General features: G+C 52.4%; 1 protein-coding gene across 4 annotated transcripts; it reads right to left on the reverse strand.

The window, feature by feature from the left end:
• Window positions 1,995-9,849, reverse strand: GJB6 (gap junction protein beta 6). 4 transcript variants are annotated; one of them, XM_018056533.1, is made up of 2 exons: window positions 9,751-9,849; window positions 1,995-3,369 (listed from the first exon to the last, which is right to left on the reverse strand). In XM_018056533.1, the coding sequence occupies exon 2, from the start codon at window positions 3,353-3,355 to the stop codon at window positions 2,570-2,572; it is 786 nt and encodes a 261-aa protein (XP_017912022.1). In that variant the 5' UTR covers window positions 3,356-3,369; window positions 9,751-9,849; the 3' UTR covers window positions 1,995-2,569. The 4 variants fall into 4 exon arrangements, with proteins under 4 accessions (XP_017912022.1, XP_017912024.1, XP_017912023.1 ...); XM_018056535.1 differs by lacking the exon at window positions 9,751-9,849 and adding an exon at window positions 9,689-9,710; XM_018056534.1 differs by lacking the exon at window positions 9,751-9,849 and adding an exon at window positions 9,281-9,506.

A 10,867-nucleotide genomic window follows, 5' to 3' on the forward strand; every position in this document is an offset into this window, starting at 1 on the left:
CAGTCCTGGGTGGGGAAGATCCCCTGGAGGAGGAAATGGCAACCCACTCCAGCATTCTTGCCTGGGAAATCCCATGGACAGAGGAGCCTGGCATTCTACAGATTGCAAAGAGTCAGACATGACTGAGCACACATAAAAGGACCATATCGGTCGTGTCTGACTCTTTGGGACCCCGTGGACTGTAGCCCACCAGGCTCCTCTGTCCGTGGAATTTTCCAGGCAAGAATACTGGAGTGGGTTGCCATTCCCTTCTCCAGGGGATTTTCCCGACCCAGGGATTGAACTGGGGTCTCCTGCATTGTAGGCAGATTCTTTACCACTGAGCCACCAGGGAAGCCCTATGTCTACATGTGAGTCTATAATTACCTCAAAATAATAAGTTTAATTAAAAAAAGAAAAGAGCATCAGTAAGACAATTTGGGAATTATGAACACAGACTGGCTTTTTAGTGTGAAGGTAGCATTGTGTTTTTGTTTTAAAAGTTTAGTCTATGCTCCTTAAAGATCCATACAGAAATACCTCCAGATGAAATCATCTGTCTGGGATTTGCTTTAGAGTCATCCAGGTGGTTGCTGGAGCCGGGTGGAAGGGGATGGCCTCGTGGCATCATGGTCCCCAAGCAAGGAGGTTTGAGAGCCCGCAGTGAGGCCATCGACCCTGGACACCGTCAGCCTGCTTTGAATCTTGGCTCTGCTGCTTATTAGCTGGGTGAGCTTGGACAAGTTATTTGACCTCTCTGACTGCAGTGGCCTCATCTGCCAAGTGGGGATAACATCTCATAAGGAAGGGTGCAGGAAGGGAAGGAAATGTCCCCCTCAGAGGCGGGGAGGAGCCAGTGCAGGGTTGGGGCAGTGCCTCAAGGAGAAGCCACTGCGCTGGTGTCAGAGCGTCACAGGCCCTCCGGGCTGGGGGGAGGCGCTGGGAGGTGGGGGCCGGGGGGAGGTAGGCAGTGTGACCACCGCCTCAGACCCTGATGGGCGGCCAGAGACGGCTCTGGGAGCAGGAGCGTTGAGGATGGTAAAGGAGCAGAGAAGAAATGGAAAATGGAAGAGGCAGGGGCTGGCTGAGAGCCCCGATAGGAAATGCCTCTCCCACGTGGTGGGGGTGCCACCAGGGCTGTCTCACCCTGCTCCCAACGCCCCCCTTTCGTGTCTGTGGGCTTTGCTGGAGACCTGTGCAAACAGCCGTTTATCCAGAAAAACCGTCACGGGGATTACGGATGCCGGCTGGATTTTGCAAGTGAGGATTGTAGTTTTGCTTTTATTGGCTGTGCCATGTGGCCTGTGGGATCTTAGCTCCCCAATCCAGGATCTAACCTGAGTCCCCTGCAGTGGAAGTGCAGAGTCCTAACCACTAGACTGCCAGGGAAGCCCCCATGGCTTTGTTTTTATAGGTTAGATCTTGATTTTTGTGGATTGCTACTAAAATATTTATGGATGAGAGAGTTTCTCTGAAATTCAGACTCTGAAGGAAATGAGACTTACTGTTTTGTTTTTCTGGGGAGTGGGTCTGGAACCCTGGAGACCATCCCTTGCTCTCTAGGTGTCTCTACATTTAGCCCGTGTGCCAACTGCATGCCTTCACACGGGTGGCCCTGGTGTGCGACATCTGCGGAGTGACCAGTTCTGGGTGGTGCCCCAATGCCCTCACTAAGAGCATCTGTGTTCACCCATGAACCCCGATACCACCTGTGGGCATGGAGCTGGGTGCTTGCTGGTCACCATGGACCGAAGGGGCCCCTCTCCCATCAGAAGGGTGGAACTTCCCACCTGCCTCCGACAAGGCTGGGCTGACCCCGAGGACACTTTCCTTGTCCTGGAGCAACTGACCCTAACCCTCCCCTGCTCAAGGGATGTGAAGAGAGAGCAGGAGTCCATGGACTCTAGCCACTCCAGCCTCAAGCCCGCAGCCTCTCCAGCAACTACCCCAACCCACTGATCAGGTCGCCAGGGATGTGACGCCCCAGACGGAACAGAAACCCTGAGCCAGGTGGCTTCAGCAACGACTCATCTTTATTGAGAGTGCATTCTTGCATCAGCTGTTCATAAGGATTGCAAATCACCCATTTGAAAAGCTTCCCCCTTTCATATAGCTCTGGCCATGCCCAGAAAGCAGTGAAAATACATTGTACAGCAAACACTTTCCACCCTAACAGCCAAGACAGCTCATGACAATGCAGATATCTACGACAGGACAGAGTAAGTTCAAATATTAGACACTTACGGGATGATTCGAAAACTAACATTGTGTGTTTTTCCAGGTAAGGAAGATCAGTCATTATAAAAATACTTTATATAAATTCAGAACTAAAACATTCAATCCTATAAAAATATCTTTTCCTAATAAAAGTATCAATTTCTAGATGAATGTCCTTTATCGACATCAGTTATGTCCTTAAGTTTTCAGGAAATACCCCCATGTCAGACTGTCCATTGAAACCCACATGTAAAGTTACACCATGGCCCGGTTGTCAAGAACAGACCACATGGTCCCATCCTGGTTATTCTACAGGAAGTTAACTCAGGTGTCTATGAATTAGGAAAGCCAGCTATGCGGTGCCTTCCACTGTTTAACTGGGAAACCCGGTGATGGCGTTCTGCCCGCCCTCGGAAATCAGCTCATTCATCTCGTTCTGTTTACTCTCCTTGAGGGCGTGGTTGGCGGGTGCTTTCTGCGTCTGCGCTCGCTTGGACCTCCTGAAACACACCTTGAGCAGCAGGTAGCACAGCTCGGCCACGTTGAGCAGCATGCAGATAACGGACGCGGAGATCATGAAGATGGTGAAGACCGTCTTCTCGGTGGGCCGGGAGATGAAGCAGTCCACCAGGTTGGGGCAGGGCTGGATGCCGCACTTCAGCACCCAGGGCAGGTGGTACCCATTGTACAGGAAGTAGAAGACATACATGAAAGCAGCCTCGAAGACGATGCGGAAGAAGATGCTGCTGGTGTAGGTCCACCACAGCGAGCCCTCGATCCGGACCTTCTGCCGCTTGATGTCCTCCAGGTCCTTGAACTCACTCCTCGTCTCACCCCGCCTGAACCGCCGGGCAGCCTCGTGCCTGTAGTAGGCCACGTGCATTGCCACCAGCAGGGCGGGCGTGGACACGAAGATGAGCTGCAGCGCCCAGAGCCGGATGTGCGAGACCGGGAAAAAGTGGTCGTAGCACACGTTCCTGCACCCGGGCTGCAGGGTGTTGCACACGAAGTCCTCCTGCTCGTCCCCCCACACCTCCTGGGCGGCCACCACCAGAATCATGACGCGGAAGACAAAGAGGACGGTGACCCACACTTTCCCGATGCTGGTGGAGTGCTTGTTCACGCCCCCGACGAACGTGTGCAGAGTGCCCCAGTCCATGCTGCCGCTTCACCCTGCTCAGGTGAGAACACAGAGTTGTGAGTGGGGTGGTCCCTGCGTGTAAAACAGCTCTAATGTCACAGACGGGAGCCTTTCTCTTGACATCACCCTCTTGACTGAGAGTAGGCAGTTTTCTGGTGGAGGGGAATACCCACCCTGAGAACACTCTCAAGTTCTCATAAGGGTTTAGGATCATCTTTAAAATAAAAAATAAAAGAATATAATTGTTTTACAATGCTGTGTTAGTTTCTGCTGTACAACAAAGTGAATCAGCTATATGTATACATATATCTCTTCTCTCCCACCCTCCATTCCACCTGTCTAGTCATCACAGAGCAGAGCTGAGCGCTCCGTGTTATACAGCAGCTGCCTGCTAGCTATTAATATCTATTTTACACATGGTAGTGTACAGACGTCAATTCTAACCTCCAAGTTCGTCCCTCCCTTTCTTCCCTACTCTGTGTCCACAAATCCGTTCTCTACTTCTGTGTCCCTATTGCCGCCCGGGAAATAGGTTCATCTGTACCATTTTTCTAGATTCCACATACATGCATTAACACAGGATATTTTCATTTTTCTTTTTCTGACTTCATCTTGATTCAGCTGAAGTTGAATTATAAGTTAGATTGCTGCCTGACACTGACCCAGGAACTCAGGCAAACACATTTGTTTCCAAGCTCCCTTTTAATTATTGTTTCACTCTGGTCAAGGGATCACAGAGGTTCCTCAGTAGACTTTATGCATTAAATGGCTTATCCAAGTGGGAAAAAATCATTCATTTTATCCAGCAGACTAAGAAGGGACTCAAACAACATCATTTGCCATAATCACGTGCTCTCAGGAAACCTAGTACCATAGCTACTCCAAGAGCCTCTTTCAGAAGAGAACCACAGGCCTCTACAAACAGGCTGACTTTGCTCTCCCATCACTGGCAGTGCCAGCTCCATGCTGATGGGCTCCAAGTTCACAGCAGGAGCCACGAGTGGAGGGCCAGCTCCTCCTGCAGTGGGGTTCCCCCCCGCCGACAACGCCCTGATCCAGCATCCTGAGGTAGAGCCTCCACTGTGAACCTGCACAGTTCACACGGTGGATGCCTCCACACCGCCAACAGCAGACCTGAGAGCTAGTCAGCATCTACTCAGAACAGAGAAGAATGGACCCTTTGAGAATCTTCTAAAAGGGAAAGACCATCTCCTCAGAAAAAAACATGCTCACCAGGTTCTCATGCCCATTTACAGGGAGATGCCCCCCCAAAGCCTTTTGTCCACCCCCCCAGGAGACTTTCTTGCATTTGAATGTGGGTCAGGCTCCTCCCTTTCAGGCTGACTCCCCGCAGTCTCTTTAGGGTCCCCCACTCTGTCCACCACCTGCTTCCTTGGCATCATACTGGCTAATACTAGGAGGCAACTGGGGAGGTGGAGGTGGTGCCCAGTTGCACTCAGGTGAGCCCAGGTGTGCCCAGCTGAGCCCAGGTATACCCAGGTGTGTTCAGAAGCCAGCTCTCTCACATCCTATACTGTGAAAGGATGCCCATTTCGGTTGGCGATCTGAGAAATCTTTTGCCCTTGGTTTGACTTTTAGAGCATATGTCCTTGGGAAGACTCAAGGTGTCAGGAGGCCATGCCTCTATCCACGTTGTCCTGTATGGGACCCTCCTCTGCCGTCTGGTGGGGGTGAGACGGGCACTCACTGGGCAGGGGGAGCGGCGTGCAGAGTGCTGGAAGCATCCTCTTCTATCTTTTTCTTTGTCCAAAACAGTCAGAGCCAAGTACAGGGAAAGCCCTCCCTCCATTGCATCACCAGGGCCAACCAAACGACAGCCCCTAAGGGCTGGCCATCACTCATTGAGCGTCTGCTGGATGCAGACATCAGCCATCACCCTTGAATCCTGGGGCCCAGCTGGGTCCTGGCCAAGGGGACTCTCACACCATGAGAAGCTGGCTGTGTCCAGGGTGCGCCAACTGCTGCGGCCAGTGTTCTTGTGTCTCTCACGAGGGACACCCGCATGACAAGGTGTCGGGAAGGTTCGAGAGCTCAGGCTGCTGAGGACAGGGGAGCCTGGTTTCCCCGGGCAGCTTTTCACTCATGTTCCTGGAAAGATCTGTACGCATTGGAGCATCGACCTGGAGGTGGGGCAGAGCCTGGAAGGAGCCCCGGGGGTGCTTGCAGCCAGAGGCTTGATTCCTATGTGGATCCAGGACAGTACCCAAAGGCAGATCTGCAGTCAGAAAGCCAGGTTTTTGCTTTTTTGAAAAAAAGAGCTGAGGAAAAACAAAAAAGTGCACCTCTTTAAAAGCACACTCTTTAAAGTTGTGGTTTCTGGTCCTTAAAGTTTTGATTGAAGTCTGTGTGAGTGCCCAGGGGGTGGGGACATGGGGACCTTGGTCAGAAAGACTGGTCCCAGGCTCAGACCGCTGACCCCATGGGCTGATGGATTTCCAAGTCCACAGTAATGAGTCTTTGATCTAAAAGCCTTGTTGGAGATGATGTGGACTGTAGGATTGATTCAGCTCCTGGTGAAAGTTGTCAGAATAAATCCTCCCAGCCATCATCCCCGTTCTCTGGAAGCACTGGGATATACCCAGTGGGAGGAAGAAACGTGGTCGTCTGATGTCTGGACATACTTTACAGTGGCCATTCACCCAGGAAGTCCCTTCTGTCTGTTTACAAGGTGGAGATGTTCTCCGGTTAACCAGAAGACCTCTCCCACAAAAGTGGGGTGGACTCAATGCCCAACCAGCAAGCTTTTGATTGATCAAATAAAGGTCACAGTTTTTCAAACTCTTCAAAGTGTAGAGAATTTAAACTCTCCCACCGGTAAGAAGGTTCTTTCCTCTCTGAGTTCTCTCTTCACAGCTGCCTGAGAAAGGCACAATCCCCACCCACCCCCCAACCCAAGGGCCAGAGGCCACACTGGCCAGAAGGGATTCAGAGAGAATGATGTCAAGGGAGAGGTCAGGAGGTCACCCCTCAAGTAAGGACTCCACTTTCTAGAGCAGATTCCTCCACTCCTGCCCCTGGAGCATCTCCTTAAAAAACAGGGACAATTATCGTGGCGGCAGCTTTATTTCTTTCAACTACACTGGGGACTTTGACTAAAAGCAGCTATTTGCCTTTAAATAAAGAAAAAGAAATGAGGTGCCTTCCTAGGGTGTCTGCACCCTTTCTGGTGTCTGTCACCCTGGAGGCATCTGTACTAGGAACACTAGACTGAAAGCAGGCCCCCCTCCCCTGCAGGAGAGCCAGGGTGAGCCTGTTGGAAACCAGTTGGTTGCAGGAGACCTGAAGGCAAAATTACTTTCCATAATAACTGCCTCCTTCGGAACCATCACAATTAGTATTAAACAAAGTGCCTCTTTCCTTTCAGGCTTCAAGCAGGCTGCAGCCAACGGGAGGAGCTTTTTCAATAAAAAGTACACTATTAACTCTTTCCTTGTGGCCCAGATTGGTTTCTTTCAACTGGCGCCTTCCTGACTCTCCTTTTAGGAAACAGTAGGTTTGCTTGGCCCCAGTCTCCGGCTGCAGGAAGGTGGTGATGCTAAACCTCCTGGAGGCAAAGACCACTGGGCTGTGTGGTGTCTGTATTCACTGGACACATGGCCGCAGCCCAAGTGCTTTGCTCTGAAAATAGGAAACCAGGGACCTGACTTATGAAGAGACAGTGCTAGGAAGAGAGACTGTGCTTCCCTCTTACAATTCAAATAGTTTAAGTCTATTAACATTCTGCCTCAGCAATATAGTTTTTTGTTTTAAACTTATTTATTCACAACTAGTTTGGCTGACAAAGCTGTTCCAGTGTCACTGGTGACAGAAGCTAAACTAAAGGCCCAGGAAAGACCACATCCCTCAGCACCTGCCTCCAGGCGAAGATTTCCCAGGGCGGGACTCCCTCCAATGACTCATCCCCGAGTCTCCGATGGACCTGAGGACAGCACACTCCTCACTGCGTCTACATCAGCTCTGGATGATGGAAAAGCCTGTGCTGATAAGAGGCAATCAGGCCAATGCAAAACCAGCACCCTGGGCTCCGGTCAAGGACTCACAGCTCCTCGGCCAGAGAGGACCCCAGGTGAGGGTCCCTCTTCCAGGCCGTTGTTTTCCTGCACCATCAATCACCAATCACCCATCACCTGGCCTCCAGCAGCACTCAGCATCCCCCAGGAACAGGAACCCAGTGCACATTCTGAGGGCAATGAGGATGTGACCCAAGGAGGGAGAAAGAGTAGCTGTGCACAGGCCTTCGGCTCCTCCTTGGGTGTCCACTGCACGACCCTGGTGTGCCAGTTTTCCTTCATCCCCAGAACTGTTATGGGGGTTGTCTGGCCCCTGCCAGTTTCCTGATGCTGCGTACTTCAAAAACACAATAAAATAAAAATAAAATTTTTAGTGTGGGTTCTTTTGCTTATCAAAATAATAATAACAAAAAAGCAATAATGATAAGAATGCCCAACGCTGAACCTCAAGCCCATTCCCTTCTTTAAGAAAAAGAAGATGGAATTTGAGGAATAAAATATACTCCCTCAGCCCCAAGTCAGCAGCCTGAAAAATAAACAACTTTAAACTCTCTCCTTAATCAAAAAGAGTCTTTTCCTTTTATCTCTAGAAATCTCAAGTCATCCAAGGCACAATGTGATAGCTGATTTTTAAATTTTAGTACTCAAAAATTCATCAACTGTCCATTCAAAGTAATAACCGGTAAAGATAAAATGGATTTAGGACTCACATACTTCTTCAAAATTAACTCAGTGAAAATGAAAAAAAAAAATTCCAGTCTATGGAGTCTAAATATAGAAGTAGACACTTCACAGAATTATATGTACTTCTTAATCCATTTAAGAATTCAGAGTTAAAATTTTTTTTCCATTTAGCCATCTCTGTTCATTCAAGCAAACCTGTGTGCCTTCCAAACATTTAAGTCCAGCTGGAGTTAAATGATCCTGGGAATAAAAACAGAAAAAGCCCTCAGGGACCCAGTTTCATTCTCACAGATCAAGTGAGTCAAACAGAAATCTTAACATGACAATGGAGTCTCCAGCAGCATCATGCCTTTACAGACTTGGAACTCTGGGCTGAAAATTATTTTCCCACAATTTCATTCTAACATTTTAACAAAAGTATACAAACCACTCACAGCTCCTGGGACATTCAGAACGAACCGGGGTGTGTGGTGAGTCTCCTCACACCCTGTTGAAATTGTTCAGTCAGAACCTCTGCTGGTTCTTTTCCTTCTTAAAGCTCTTATAATTCAGAAAAGTCAGAAAAGGAGAATGAAGTCCCTGTTTCTGGTATCAGACTTTGTTTTCATACGGTGGAGCAGCTGAACCGACTAGCATTTTCCGGGTTGGGTCAGCAGGATGACGGCAAGTGGGACCCCCCCCCCCCCAGTTATGTTGCAGGCTTCTCTATTCCTAACCCATCTCCCCTGCCTGGCAGTGTTCCCATGCCACCCCAGAGTCTCCGGACGAGCAGCAGACAAGGCTCTGTGCGTCCTGCAATTCTAAGGAGCCTGGCTGGGGCAGGAGTCTCTTCTAGAACACTGGCCAGAGCTGGGACAAGAAGTCTTCTTTGGCATCAAGTCTGCCCAAGAAAGAGAGCAAGGGCGCCTGGATGAATTTAACCAGGCGCTCAACCCACAGTGAAATGCCACCTGGGGAGGTGATGCCAGGGGTGTGGTTGCAGGCCCCCAGCCCCTTGGGGTCCACAGCTATGTCCATCTCACACTCACTTCACACTCCGTCCACACTCACTTCACACTCCGTCCACACTCACCTCACACTCCGTCCACTCTCCAGGAAGGACAGCCAAACCGGTCACAACCACACACCTGTGCCAGGTGATACCCAGCCCGTCTCCCCCACCAGAGGGAAGAGGCCTCTGGTGCCTCCGCCTTTTAACTGAGATGTGTCACCAGTGACACTTAATTACCGTTGTCCAGTGACTGTCTTGTCACGTGCGGCCCACAGGCGCCCCGGCTGACATCACGGGCCACTCCCGCCAGGTCTCCCTGGGCTTGTTGGTTAGTTCCGCGCCCCCAAAAGCGAGCCCGATCTTGCCAGTGACCCGTGAAAGCCAGGACACACCAAACCGCCTCAGAGGAAGTGGGGGAAAGGGGCACTTGAACACTCGTGAGGCTTCTATAAAACCTGCTGTGCAAGTCCGGGGGGACCCGGGGAAAAGTCAAACCAGTCCATCCTCGTTCCTGCGAGCGTGCCGGCGGCGGGCGGGAGGATGCGGGGCGCAGGCGGATCCGGCGGACTGTATCCCCGAACAAGGTCGCCGACAGGGGCGCGGAGTGGGGTGCTGAGGGCCAGGGGACCGCGGGCCCCGACCTACCTAATCCAGCTTCTGGATGCAATTCCTGTGGCCGAGGTGGGCGGTGCGCCCACCCCACTCACCTGCCGCGCGCGCTCGGGGCGCGGGGTCCCAGGGCAGCGCCCCCGCCTCGGTCGCAGCCGGATGGGCAGGAAGGGCCTGGCGCCGCGGGCTCGGCGGTGTGGGGCGTCTGCAGGGCTCTCCGCCCGCTCCTCTTGGGGATGGCCCGGCTCCCACCTGCAGCGCCTTTTAACCGCGCCCCACCCCGCCTCTGTCCTGACGCTTCTCCTGCGGGAGGCGAGAGGCGAGCGCGCGGGGATCCGAGCGCGCCCGCCCCGGGGCGCACGGGGGTGCGGGGCTCACGAGGGCGCATGGAGGTGCGGGGCTCACGGGGTGTGAGGCGCACGGGGGTGCGGGGCAGGCCTCCTCTCCTTCCTCCATTTGGGGGCGCGGGGCGCGCGGCCTGGCTCAGTCTGGTCCCGGACTGGTGAAGCGGCTCAGGTCTCCCCGCAACACCGGGGACTCGGGGGCCAGAGCCTGCCCTGGGGCAGGGCGGCCGCTTGACTGAGAACCTGGGCGCCTGACTGGGGTCCCTGAGGGACCTCCCGGGCTGGTGGGCCCGCAGCGAGGCTTCCGAGGCCGGACTGGTTGCGCTCAGCTTGAGGGAGGCAGTGTCTTTGACGCACCCCTGCTTTGCCAGGTGCCTGCAGGGCCCTCTCTCCGAGAGCAGCCTGGAGGCACAGAGACTGTGGGTCTTCATTCATTACTGATGGCTTGTTAGAATTACACAGGATGCTTGGGGCTGATGCACTGGGATGACCCAGAGGGATGCTACAGGGAGGAAGGTGGGAGGGGTGTTCAGGATGGGGAACATGTGTACACTCCTGGCGGATTCATGTTGATGTAGGGCAAAACCAATACAATATTGTAAAGTAATTAGCCTCTAATTAAAATAAATAAATTAAAAATAAAAGAATTAAAGCTGTTGTTTTACTAGTCACCTTCGCCCTTTGCCACCTCCTCTGGAGGAAGCAGAGAGGGCCTTCTCCGCCAGCCCTGCACCCCCTCCTGCAGGTCACCTTGGAGCCCCAGGGGTGCCCCAGGTAGCCGCCACAGGGTCCAGTGCGATGGGAATGGTGGAAGCCACTTAGGGACCAGGCTTTACAGGTTCAAACCTGTCCCACTGCAGACAGGGGACGT

This window comes from Capra hircus, chromosome 12, assembly GCF_001704415.2.
Source record: "Capra hircus breed San Clemente chromosome 12, ASM170441v1, whole genome shotgun sequence".
In the NCBI taxonomy this organism is placed as follows: Eukaryota; Metazoa; Chordata; class Mammalia; order Artiodactyla; family Bovidae; genus Capra; species Capra hircus.